Source organism: Sander lucioperca, chromosome 22, assembly GCF_008315115.2.
Source record: "Sander lucioperca isolate FBNREF2018 chromosome 22, SLUC_FBN_1.2, whole genome shotgun sequence".
In the NCBI taxonomy this organism is placed as follows: domain Eukaryota; kingdom Metazoa; phylum Chordata; class Actinopteri; order Perciformes; family Percidae; genus Sander; species Sander lucioperca.
Window position 1 is genome coordinate 20,231,240 of NC_050194.1, and position 13,413 is coordinate 20,244,652.

A 13,413-nucleotide genomic window follows, 5' to 3' on the forward strand; every position below is an offset into this window, starting at 1 on the left:
TGTGTGTGTGTGTGTGTGTGTGTGTGTGTGTGTGTGTGTGTGTGTGTGTGTGTGTGTGTGAGCAGCAGGAATTGTAACGGGGCAGCAGTGTTGGTAATGGCTGGTCAGCTGGTATGGCGAGTATTCAGGGCGGGGGCAGTGCATTGTCCTCTCATAGCTTCAACAATGCCCCTCTGAGCAGGCCACACATCTACCAGTCACGGGCCTCTCTCTCTCTGCCTCTGCTTTTCTTTCTGTCTGCCATATTTATTCAGTCATAGTGAAGTGTAGAGTGAGATGTGATACAAAGTACCCTCCCTAACCTTTGGACGAAACGTCAAGGTCAACCCATAACCCCAGTTAATATGAGAGCATGTGTCACCGGAAAGACTTCACACCTTACATGTGCATTATCACGTTACATAATTAATAAATGCCTCAAATGTTGCATGTATTCATCACTGCAGCTCCTTTATGCATAATTAATAGCTCACATTCATTTGATTCGAATTGAAATACTTTATTTGTCCCTATAGGTGGCACTTTGCAGAGGCATGTAGAGTAATAATAATAATAATACATTTTATTTAAAGGGGCCTTTCTCGGCACTCAAGGACACCGTACAGGGATACATAAGACATTAAAAGCAAAGACTACAACAACAATAAAAACAACAGAAAGAGGCAGAGCAATTGACATCAAGTGGAATAGGCAGTTTTAAACAGATGTGTTTTGAGTTGCAATTTGAAATGGGGGAATGAATCGATGTTTCTAATTTGGGGTGGTAATGAATTCCAGAGATGAGGAGCAGAGCGGCTGAATGCTCTGCTCCCCAGAGTAGTACAGTAACACAATATAAAAAAATTAAAAATAAAATTAAAAAAAAAGTAAAAAACAGGGGATAAGCTGTACACATTATGATAATGGCGTTATGCAAATTGTCTGATGAGAATATAGCAATCACTGATTTGATCTAATGTACTCCATTCACGTATAAGTTTACGTTCCATAAATTAACTCAGAAACAATTCGTCCTTTAATTAATTGGTTGACAACAATCAATTAACCGTTTAAGTCGTTCATCAAACAAAAATTGCCTGGAATTCTCTGGTTTTAGCTTCTTAAATGTGAGGATTTGCTGCTTTTCTCCGTTTTTACTGATTAAAATAAAATGTTCGGTGTTTGGGACTGTTTTAAGGACAAAACAAGTCATTTGAAGACCACTTTGGGTTCTGAAAACTTGTGATGGTCATTTTAAGAGCTGTAACGATTAGTCAATGACAGAAAATGAATCAGCAACAATTTTGATAATTGATTAATCGTTGTAAGTCAGTTATCAAGCAAAAATGTTCCATTATATATCACTTTAAATAGAATAGTTAAGGGTTTTGGAGTGTTGGTCAGATAAAGGAAGATCTAAAGATGTTACCTTGGATTCTGGGAGATTGGAATGGATATATTTTTTTTGACCGTTTTCTGATATTTTATAGACTAATCAGTTAATCGATTAATCAAAGTAATAATTGTCTGTTAGGGGTTGGAGAGCAGGCAGCAGGGAAGACACCAGATGCAGACGAGGACAAGCAGACTGGTGCAAAACGCAGGCAGGCATAATAGGTAACAAAACTCCAAACATCAACGCAACAGTGATGAACCGACAAAGGGACAACTGGAAATGGACCAGTATATGTGCAGTGGCTGACGAGGGAATGAGATGCAGGTGAGGAGGTGTGCGGGGAAGGCCAGGCAGAGCTGATTAGTGAAGTGGGAACAGGTGTGTGGATGGGTGTGGCAGTCAGGTGATCTAGAAAAGAGGGAAAATCTGAGGGCACCTGGTGGATGGAGGGAGAATGTCACAGATGTGGTTTGAGGAATAGGGCATGTGGCTGGAGATGGACAGAGAGCCATACTGTGTCATTGGCAGATTAATTGATACTGGAGATACAGTAATGGTTAGTTACAGCTGTCTTCATTTTTCACTACTTTCTGACATCTTATAGAATGAATGATTATCAAAAAAATAATCAACAGAAGTAAAAATAATAAATAGCCGTAAGCCGTGTTTCAGCCAGCCACATTTTGAGTATCTTAATTGCATTATTCATTATAAATTAAATTTCTGGCCTTTGGTTTGTTGGTTGCACAAAACAACAAGAAAGAACATTTTTTCACTTTCACTTTTTGATACACTAAACATAATCGATTTTCAGAAAAGCAATCAACTCATCAATCAATGCTGAAAATTATTTTTTATCTCCAGCCTGACTCCATTTTGTTTCGAGGGAGAATTCTGTTGCTGAGTCAGGTTTTGTACTTCCATCTTCAGTGTAAGTAAAATGGGTCTTATTAAGGGGTTTACAACATTACAAATAAAGGGTCTGTATTGCAATGTGTTTCATGTTAATTAGCATCACGCCAAAAGTAATAGATTCTCTTCACCTTTAAGGGATTCCAGCAGTGGGGACGCCACCCTTGTTACATGATCACTGATGGAAATACACCCTCTAGTGGATTTTTAATGTAACTGAAACCTTACAGAGTGAGAAGCATGTGTTGATGCATGCCAGCACATTTGTCAAAGACAGAGAGGAAGTTTGGAAGGCGTTTGGAGTCAAAATAAATCACATCCGAAGAGTAGTTTAGTATAAAAGTTGGCTGCAACCAATCAGCAAAACAATGGGAGTGTTGGTGAAATCACAGATCAGACTGTCATGGAAAAGAAATTGAATGAGCTGGAAACCTAACTACAACTATAACATTGCTGTTGGAGGTCTTTAAGGGATTAGATTCACACACATTCTGTATATGATTTTTTATCAAATTTGATGACCTGCAGTCACCAACAGAGAGCAGCAGAATACAGAAGACACACAGGATGCTGTCTGCAGCTTGTTTGCGTCTCTTACAGGATAGTTAACAGATGTTGGCTCTGTGGGAGAAGCTACAGTCTTTTTGGGAGTAAGAATTGTTTGGGGAAAAAAACATTGGATGCAAGGTTTTCTTTGGTTAATTATGTATTTTAAAGGTAGTTTCTTCTACAAATGTATTACTATTAAACAAAAGTATCTCTGATAGTAGTTTTGACATGCAATAAGAGTTATTTTGAGTGTCTGCCCCTAGAAGCCAAACGGACATTCGAAACCAGTGGTGCAAAGTAACTACTAGTACTTTAAAAAGTAATTTGATATTACTTTATACTGCTACTCCATTACATTTCTAAGGAAAATATTGTCATTTTGTTTACTCTGTATTTATTTAATAACTTCAGATACTATTTACTTTTACTTTACAGATTAAAAAAATATATACAAAATCAACCTATGAACACTTTAAATATGATGCATTGTTCACATTTACACCAAGAAGCTGTTTACAAGGTAAAGCATCAGCAATATAAATCACTTCATAATATATAACATTGTCAGTGAGTATTTGTGCCGGCGCATGAGTGATTTTACTTTTGATAAGTATATTTAGCTAAATATACTTTTACTAAAGTGAGATTGTTTATGCAGGACTGTCACTTTACATCCTATGCAAAGGATCTGATTACTTCTTCGACCACTGTTTTTTGTAGAAAAGTCATTCCTTATTTTACTCAAGTCAGCCTCTTTTATCCCACTCAGATCATGACTTTCTCTTGTTTGTCTTTCTATCTCTGTCTCCGTGACGTGAGCCATCAGGACATCACCTGCTCACCTGGCTGAGGGGCTCATGCTAATCTAAAGCCGATTAGGCTTCTTATCTACTCAGGCGCTGTTATGTGCTTTGGTCCAACAAAAATACCACGCAGGGTTGGCCTCTTTACCGTTCCCGCTGACTCTTAACAGCTCTAACTAAGCCACACTGGCTTCAACATCATGGCTCCTCATGTGTGGAGTTTGCAGAATATGTGGATCTCAGTTCAGATTTACATGTTTTTTTAGTGGATTGTGTTTAAAGAGAATGGATAAACAGCACCATACTGATTGCTATTTATCAATATATGGACTGAAGGGATCAAAGGATTGTTGACTTGCATCCTCAGAAGTCAAAGCTTATTTTAGAGCTGATATAATAAAAAAAAATATCAGGTTGTGCTGAAATCAATAAAAACTAATTTTACAAAGAAAGGTCACTTGCAAACATGTAGATGCACTCTTTTGTTTGTGAATGCATGTCATGTATAACCCCCCCGCCCCCCCTCCCCATGTGAAGAGTCATCCGATGTCCATGTGAAAGCAGTAATGCCCTAATTGTCCTCATCCTATTGACTTAATCAGGAACCCTGCAGTACTCACAGCACGCCTCGTCTCAGGTTTGTGTGACTCAAGGTCGAGACAACACAACGTTCTTATTTCACTGTCGAATCACATCTCTAAAATCCTTTATTTGTTTATACAATCAGCATAAGCGCTTCTCCTACACAGACACATAAAGCCAAAAAAAAATGGAAAAAATGTACATGGATTTGAATAAAAGATTTAGCTTAATTACATTATACATGTTTTTTAAAAAAGTTACATTTTGTCATCATTTCTACACTATGTACAAAGACAGCAACCCAGTTGTTAGAATATACATACATGTGTGTCAATATACAGATACTGGAGGATCTGAGATTACAGTACAGGGGTCAGGAGCCAAGATTTAGCTGCCAAATTCAGTCATCCTCCACAGGTTTGGAGTTGGCCCTGCCTCTCTACAGGGCTCACATCCCAGTTCCCATGCCTCGCTCTTCGACCGTGTGCCAGAACATTCAAGCATAATTCATACCGATTCATTCAATTCATAATTTTACTCCATCTCAGGAGCTTATCCAGTCTTCATCGGGGGACTGGAGTACAAAAGAGCTGTGTGGGGCGGTTAATTTGTTTGCATTGTTTAGATACAGTATCAGCTACAAGCCAAAGTACTATAGACAGGTCAACAAAAATAAAACACTGCGTTTCTTGGGCTGTAAATATCTTCCATCTGCACCTCTGGCTTCCATGAGAGGGGGGGTTGCATAGCAACCACCATCCCCGCCAAACTATCCGACAACAATACAACGGAAAAAATTACATATTTACTTGTGATTGCAAAGCATCTGCCATTTATCAATACATAACACATTTAATTGACTCATCATTTTTTGAAAAGATCCAAACCCCACCGAGTGTTGGAAACCAAAACAGTAACTCTCTTCACAAAGACAGTTGGAAGCCTCAGATGGACTGGTTTGGTTGGGGATTACCAAAATGAAAAACCATCACATAACTCGTCCTACACATTATCTCTCTCTATGTATGAATATACCGTTTATAATTATTTATGCAAGGAGTCCATTTGAAAGGAGTCCATTTAAAAGGAGTTCATACCCAAATATGTGTTTGTGTGTGTGGTAGTGTCTACATAATAAAGGTTGGTAGAAAAACGTAGCAATCTCACACGTCCCCTTCCTCTCCTTTTCAGGTGGGAGTGATGTCAGTTTTTTGCAGGAGGGGTTAGCTCAGCTGACCGTGGCGACCGCTGCCTCACCCCCCTCCTCCACCTTTGTGCCTTTGCCCATGGACTTCATCGTGGCCATGATGTCGGTGAACGTCTCCTTCACAGTCTTCTCCAGGATCCAGCCCTCGCTCTCACTCTCTGGGTCCTCCGGGTTAGCCAGGGTGGACAGGGAGCTGTTGACATACTGCAGGCCGATGGTCACAGCAACCTGCAACGGACGGGAACACATATCAGATCAACCTTCTGAATCTTCTGAACAAAAGGACGATCAAGGAGTACATGTTTTGGGGTTTTGTTTGCAACAATAACACTCCAGGAAATTATTAACTGCTTATGTCACAATAGGACAAAATGAATTGCAACAGATAGGTGGAAAAATAACTTAGTTTAACTGCATTTAAATTGATCAAATGTTGTTTGACTTAGGAAACATACTGTCATCAAGATAAGAGTTTTTAAAGAAAAAGTAGATACAAATCTGTAATATTATTAGTTATTAGTTTGTAACAAGAGCTGCGACGATTACTCGATTATTAGATCTGCAGAAAATGAATTGGAAACTATTTGGATAATGGATCAATCGTTTCAGTCCCTTTTCATGCACAAATGTCAAACTTGTTCCAGCTTTAAAAATGTGAGAATTTGCTGCTTTTAGTTTTCTTACATTATAGTAAAGTGAATATGTTGGGACTTTGGACTGTTGGTCAGACAAAACAAGACATTTAATGATATCTGCAGCTTGAGCTGAAAGGATTTTCACTATTTTCTGAGGTCTGTAGACCAAAACAATGAACTTATAAATCCAGAACATAATCAGCAGATTAATTAATGCAGTTGTAGCCCTATTTTGATTATCCTTTAAAAATCTTAGAAATTATTTTTCTTCTGTTACATAACGCAAAGAGACAGCATAAATTGACAAAATGTACAGACATCAACAAAAGGGCAAATAAAGCAGAAGTTATGAGTTGTTTGTTTGATGTATATATAATATGTAAAAAAGAAAAACACATATTAATGTATTGTATTTATTTCTGTCCATGTGTGAAAGTGTGTATTGTAAGGAAAATGTGTGAAGTGGTGGAAAAAATAAAAATGTACATGTACATATTGATATTGTAGTAATCTGCAGCCTAAAGGTCGAGTCTATCATTAGAAATGTCAAGAAGTAATTTAAGACTGTGACTTTAGATCAGATTGAGAGCTCAAGCTCCAGGAAGTGGGTCTGTCCTTGTCACCTCACTCAGATTAACCCATTACTCCACCTCTGAACCCAATATCTGTGTCAGCATCGAGATGCTTGCGTAACTACTCTTAAATCTGAGATTCCTCCAACTGTGCGTCTGATCAGCTTCCAGGGTGTCGCCCAAGTGTTCAGAGCAAGGGGTTGCCTGCTGGATTTCTGGGACAGAGGTGATATCTAAATGGTGCTGTGTACTGTCTGCTTGAGGTGATACAGGGTCTCACTGACTTTCACTGACTTCAAGGATTTATCTGTACATGTTGCTTTTCCGTGTAATGGCGCTCAGATTCTTGGATATTAACATTAACAACAACAACAACAACAACAACAACAACAACAACAGATGTTGGCAATGGAGGCTCAGGGGAGATTTGACGAGAGGCAAGGTGCCATTTGGCTGCTGAAGGATTACAATTTGGGTAGAAAGTAGCAGGTAAGATGCTGTAGGTAAGCTGCACGTACGTACATGCCAAAGGTGGCGTAGGGTAACCTGACAGTAGGCAAAGAGGATAGAGTTGTTTGGGAAGATGCAGCAAGTGTAGATGACGGGGGCAGAGTGTGGAAAGGAGGGAAGAGGAAAGGAGGGAGGTGATGGATGACAGACATGCCAACTGGCTCAAGGCCTTGCATGTTTACAGGCTCCTCACCTCACTGCTTGCTGCTAGGCCATCACAGTCCTCAACTGACTTCTTTGCCCTCCCTGAATTTATTACAAAATAGCTGAACAATCGATTGAATCATTAATGTCCCCCTCCACTCAACAATCGGTTTTGCTTATTGTTACTTCACTTGGATGTTTGAGCTTCTTTGTGCAGAAGTTTTACACCAGAAGGCTGTTTTCACTTTCATCTGCTGAAGGAGGAAAGTTTCTCTGTGTTCATATTAAATCTGAGTTTAAGGTGTGTACGTACAATCATGAAACCAATCATGGTCCAATATGAAGTCATGAGGGAACTTTAACCTCCAGCACAGCTGATTGACATTTCACTGAAGTATCCAGCACGTATATGTAGTAAGCATGTGAGCTTCCTTATGCCAAAACCCCATCATATAAACATATTAGTTAAAACAGAGTATTTCTATGTGTATTATATGTCTTAAAATATACCCTTTAAGAGTCACATTTCATAGTAAAGTGATGGTAAGCCCTGTTTCAGTGGGAGACAGTCCTGGATGGTTCCATAGAAAAGCTCAGTTAGTCCTCATCCTTAAAGCCTTGTTTCTTTTCTCTTTGGGTTGAAAACACTTCCGAAAAGCATACATTTTACCTTTTTCGGGGTTTTTTGGAGTATAGAATGGGCTGTTTCCCCTTGTGGCCGCTGTGGCTGAATAGTCAAAATAATTACATCCTATGTTTTGTCCTAACCACTTTTCCTTGACCTCGATGGAAAACAACAATGTGCCAAGCCCATTACGGCTTGGCACATGATAATGAGGTGAAGAAGACGGCGCATTAGAAAACTTTTTTTGGTGACACAAGTGACACAAATCCGAGATTCATGCTTTATCATAAGTGCATTCAAACTGTATTTTTTGGTTTTACAACAAAAAAGACTTTACGGGTGAAGACTGACTAGGTTGGTTTGTCAAATGCACATCTGGTTAATTTCCACTTCCATTAAACTGCAGCAGGATTGTCTCCCACACAGTGGATCAGCAGTACCCAATGAGGCTAAGTGATGGTGTAGGTAATCTAGCGAAACTTAACATGATGGAGTAAACATCATTTTTGAAGTAAGTTTATATATCAGCAGGGAATATTTGTATTGATGCATCGCTGGCCCTGACCTCCAGTATAGTGACCAGCAGCACCAGGGCTCCGATGGTGTTCATCAGGCCTCCATAGTAGGACAGCATGGCGTCACGGCAGCCGCGTTTCCACACGTTGAGCTCCTCCGTGTAGTGGTCGTAACTGTAGTGGGCAGTGTTGTTGGTCATCTGGTTCTGGATGCAGGGTCTGGGGGAGCTGGGGTTACAGCAGCTGAACGGGACTCCATCCATCAGATACTGGCCGTCCACGTTGCTCCCAATGCGGCTAAGAGGATGAGGCAAAGTGTCACGTTAATGCCATGTTATGATGGGCTGGAGGTGAAAGTGAGGGGAGATTAAAGGTCAGGAACTATATTTGTAGTATGTGTGGGCTAAATTTACTTGTACTACTAGCTATAACTTTTCTTCTACCAAAATAATTATAAGGTGTGAGGTTTCTTTTTCTTTTCGGTTACAATTTAATTGAATAAAATTCTGCTTATAAGCATAGGAAGAAAGTCTTTGAGGCCATAGTTACAATATTATGCAATACAACAGCACACATTATTGCCAACTCTTCTTACCATGTCCCTAACAGAGGCTAAGCATAAATCAACATTTAACCCTTCACAAACTTAGCATTATTGCAGAGCTGTGGTTTGTATTGCTTTTATTGTGTTAATAGTTTATTTAATTGTTTTCACTGTGTGGAGCTTAAACAACACGGTCACTGGTGTACAACCAGCAGTCAAGGACTACTTATCATCAACTGTAAATCAGTCAAGGTGTAAAGTACTGTGATGACATCTCCATTACACGGGATGACAGAAGTACACTAAATATGAAAACAATTTTTACTTAAAGAGCTCGACCCAAATCCTGTCAATTGTCATTGATGGTTGTACGTCAATGGAAAGACACTAATGATTGGATCACTAAGACTTGAGAAGGCCAGATTTGGTTTAGTGATTTATAGAAACATCAATCAAGCCTAAAATAATGTCCCAGATAACATTTTTGGTCCATACTACAGAACATATATGCAATACTACACTATATAGGATAAGTATACATTCTGGATACTAATGACGAAAATGATGAACTAGAAAGATTGCTGTACTGATATTTAATAAAGGTCTTTTCCATGATTACTGTCCGGTAATGGCATCACGAGCTTTCATCAATCACCTCTCTACGTTAGGCCTACTCTCCAGTATTATTGTAATCAGACAGCCAGTGTTCATACTGATTTTAAAATCCCGACTACATATTGTGTTATTGTGCAGTGCTGTTCCTGGAGTGGTGCCAGATTCTCTGCTGATTGAACGGGACACTGATTCTTAAAGGACATGGACGCTGTAATCCTTGAGATTAAATGCTAACTATGTGCCAATGCGCAAAATTGTCCTCTTCACAATCGTCACTCACAAACCCAACTGTTACTTGTTGCCCAAAAATCAGTGCAGATATGAGCAGGTTATCACAAAGAGGCCACATATCACTACACTGGAACAATGTACCTTTAATCCTGCTCGTGCCTTTTTGACCTTTGTATCTTTTTCTGTACCTAATCACCTCCTCAAGTCCCTCCTCTATAACTTTATCCATAAAACTGCCTAGTAACCTCTTTCACCCTCGCTGCACCCAATGCCACGTCCCTGTTGCTGTCACCATTTCTGTGATGGTAATCCTGAGTGGATGAAAGTGAATAATACACCTGCTCTGACCTACCTTCATCTCAAATCCACTTATACTGAACTCTTACTTTGTGTAGACCACCCCTACAGCCCTCCACCTTGATACACTCAGGCTCATCTCTTGTAGTCATTTCACGGTCACGTCACACATTAATGATAATTTTTTTAAAAAGGTTATCATGAGGGATTTAGTTCTGTCACTTACTCTTTGACTTCCTTTGCTCCGAAGTCCAGGTAGCGGTTGCTAACCCACTGAATCTCAAACCAATCTCTGTAGTTTTCATTTCCGCAGCAACGGAACTCCATCTGCATCAGGTCCAGGGTCCTCTTCATGTAGCAGCGTCCCGGTGTGTCCGTGTCCTTGTAGTACCTCATGCCGTTCTTCAGCCCCTCAGCCAGGGTGAACTGCAGAGGAATCCTCGTCAAGAAACACAGCAGGGCCGTTATGAACAGTAGGCTGTTGAGTACCATGCATAACACCAAGAAGCTCTTCAACATGGACTTCCACTTTACAAACTTGTTAGGGTCTAGTGAGTCGTAGCAGATTTTGCCTCCAAAGGCGTTAATGCCGCAGGCTATTAGACCCATTAATATAAGCAGGTTGGGCAAGAAGTGGCTCTCGTTGTTGTCCATAAGTTCTGAGCGCTTTCGCAGCTCGATCTTAAAGAACAGGCCCATGCTGAAGACCAGCACGCCGCCCATTACAGCGAACCAGTACATGAACCAGACCGTCTGAGCGAGCTTTACTCGCTTCTTCAGGTCAAACTTGACCGACATCAAAACCATTGTTCAACCTGGGATGTGTCCTTGCCTGTGAAAAAGAGAGTCAAATAATAATCTAGAACAGCAGGAGCTTCAAGGTGTTCTTGAATGTGCGATCCGTCTCTTTGCTATCAAGGTCTCCTTGGCTGGTCCAACGGGACAGGAGAGTCAGCTCAGCCTGTAATCCATCCCACGACAAAACAGCAGAGATGAAGCACCCAGGAGGACCTGGGAGTAGCACAGGATTGTTATTTCTTCAAAGCTATCTCCTCTCCCATTGTGACAGAAACTTAAAATTTCATAAGGCTTTCCCCCCCCCAAGTTTTACCGTTTTTTCTTCCTTTACACACAAGTGAGGCTAATCGTGATGTTCCGTTCTCCTGGAGAAGTTGAGGATTGCCGAGTATCCTCATGATCAAACTCAAAGTTGCAGTACGTCATGCTAAGCCCCTGTAAGCAGCCTGATCCCATTTGCAGAAATCCCTCTACACAAGATGAGCCTAAATGTAAGCCTCTGCCAGGGGCAATAATTGGTTTGAGCATGCACGTGGTCATGGTCGCCTTGATCGAACACACCAGGAGCTGTAATGGCATCAGCTGAAGCCTGACAAAGACCATGGACATGACAGTGGAGCTAATAATGGAACATACTCATTCACAGCTAGGGGTTCACAAGTTCGACTCAAACCAGATGTCTTCACAGTGGAGCAAAGTAATTTGTGCTATGTTACTCAAGCCCCAGTAACCCATTCACAGAGACAAAAGAGCTTTCAGGCTCACACATCAACCCCCCTAGTATGACTAAATATATGCTACACAAAACTGAGATAAATTGGATGGTTAAAACACATGGTCACACATCAATAAATATGCACCTTTAAGACACTTAGTAGTAAATGTAATCTTACAAGCTAATACATTCATTCAAGTGCTCTCAATTATCTTATTGTTACTTGCCATCTTGGCAGTTGGAATCAACACTGTTTGTGACAAACACGAGCCAAATGCTATTAAGAGTATTGAATGCTTAGCCCCCTCTTTCATCTATTTATTCTCTTAATGTTTTAATAATTGCATTTGTGTCTTTTTAAAATCATGTTGTTTATTGATATTTGTCCTCAATTACTTACAATTAAGAAGTTTCCTCTGTATTGTACATACTACGATGCCTTAAGTGTCAATTTAGAACCAACCCTCAACACTTTCTTGTAGGGCTGGGTGATATGGAGAAAATCAGACATCACAATATTCTTGACCAAATACCTCGACGTCGATATTGCAACGATATTGTAGGATTGACAAATGGTGCTTTAACAAAATATTTTCCCAATGAGATTTCAGATAAATAATCATCAATAATGTCAACTAAATGACTAAGTGGGTAAAGGCAAATAAATGAAACCCTGCTAGAACAGTCTAGTAAGTTCAGAAAATTACATCAATTTACTCTAACGCACCCTTTAAATCCAGGAAAAGACAACACTTGCGATATTACGATATCCAAAATCTAAGAGGATATCAAATCCAACTTACAGCCCCTCTCTGCTCGTTTATAACGACATTACATCACTGTTACTGCGTTGTTTTGTTTTCTTAATGTCATGTATGTCTTGCTTTGCCTCGTCTCAGTCTATTTTTAATCGTAAGTCACCTTTTAACCCTTGTGTTAACTTCTGGTCACATTGACCCATTTTAAATTTTAGTTTTATATCAGAAATAAGCCCCATTTTAAATTTTAGTTTTATATCAGAAATAAGCGCTGAAAATGTGTAGAAGAAAAATAAAAAAATTTAAAACGTTGGAAAAAGCAAAAACAAATTGTGAAAAAAAGGCGTCACAAATATCAGAAAAAAAGTTTTTTTTTCAAGGTTGAAGGGAAGACATCACAAGGGTTAAGTGTGTGAGGGAGTGTTACTATAAATGCTAAATAGGGAGGGTTAAAGTGAAATATTACGTTTACTTTTTTGTAGCGTCATTAAAAATTCTATGAAGTGCATTCTGGATCTGCTTCATATTAATTTGTGTTTTTGTAAGTGGGCTGGGTATATCTGTATGCAAACACTAGAAACAAACATGTCGTTGAGCAGGAAGCCTTTTATTTGTGTCTCATTTCCATTCCAGTACATTTTATTACAAAGAACAGATTAGATGGAGTTGCGTTGTGTAAGATCAGACCACCACTAAAGAATTCAAGTGCAATTTAGGGTCGGGGGGGTCAGCAGATTAATAAAAAAATGTTAGTTAGTTGCAGCTCTATGCTAACTACACTCAGTGCCAGTTTGTTAGGTACACCTAGCCATGCAGTCTAATACAACATTCCTGCAATAAATTCTACATTTATGAAGTTCATGTTTGCGTGATACAGAGATAACTACAAACAAAAACTGCAAACATCTACCAATTTCTGAATACTACTAAAAAAAAAGACATTAGCCTTCCCTGTGTGATGTTGTCTTTTTTTGGGCTTTTCTGCCTTTAATGGACAGTACAGGTGAGAGAGAGAGGGGGAAGACA

General features: G+C 39.6%; 1 protein-coding gene across 1 annotated transcript; it reads right to left on the minus strand.

Moving 5' to 3' along the window:
* Nucleotides 1-4,309: 4,309 nt before the first annotated feature.
* Nucleotides 4,310-11,321, minus strand: prph2a (peripherin 2a (retinal degeneration, slow)). The gene is made up of 3 exons (XM_031315450.2): nucleotides 10,343-11,321; nucleotides 8,480-8,726; nucleotides 4,310-5,656 (listed from the first exon to the last, which is right to left on the minus strand). The coding sequence occupies exons 1-3, from the start codon at nucleotides 10,921-10,923 to the stop codon at nucleotides 5,450-5,452; spliced, it is 1,035 nt and encodes a 344-aa protein (XP_031171310.1). The 5' UTR covers nucleotides 10,924-11,321; the 3' UTR covers nucleotides 4,310-5,449.
* Between the last annotated feature and the right edge of the window lie 2,092 nt (nucleotides 11,322-13,413).

Coding starts and splice junctions, on each gene's coding strand:
- prph2a (XM_031315450.2), bottom strand. CDS start 10,923: ATGGTTTTGATGTCGGTCAAGTTTGACCTGAAGAAGCGAGTAAAGCTC. Junction 8,727..10,342: donor GGAGCAAAGGAAGTCAAAGA/GTAAGTGACAGA, acceptor TCATCCTCTTAG/CCGCATTGGGAGCAACGTGG. Junction 5,657..8,479: donor TGCTGGTCACTATACTGGAG/GTCAGGGCCAGC, acceptor CGTCCGTTGCAG/GTTGCTGTGACCATCGGCCT.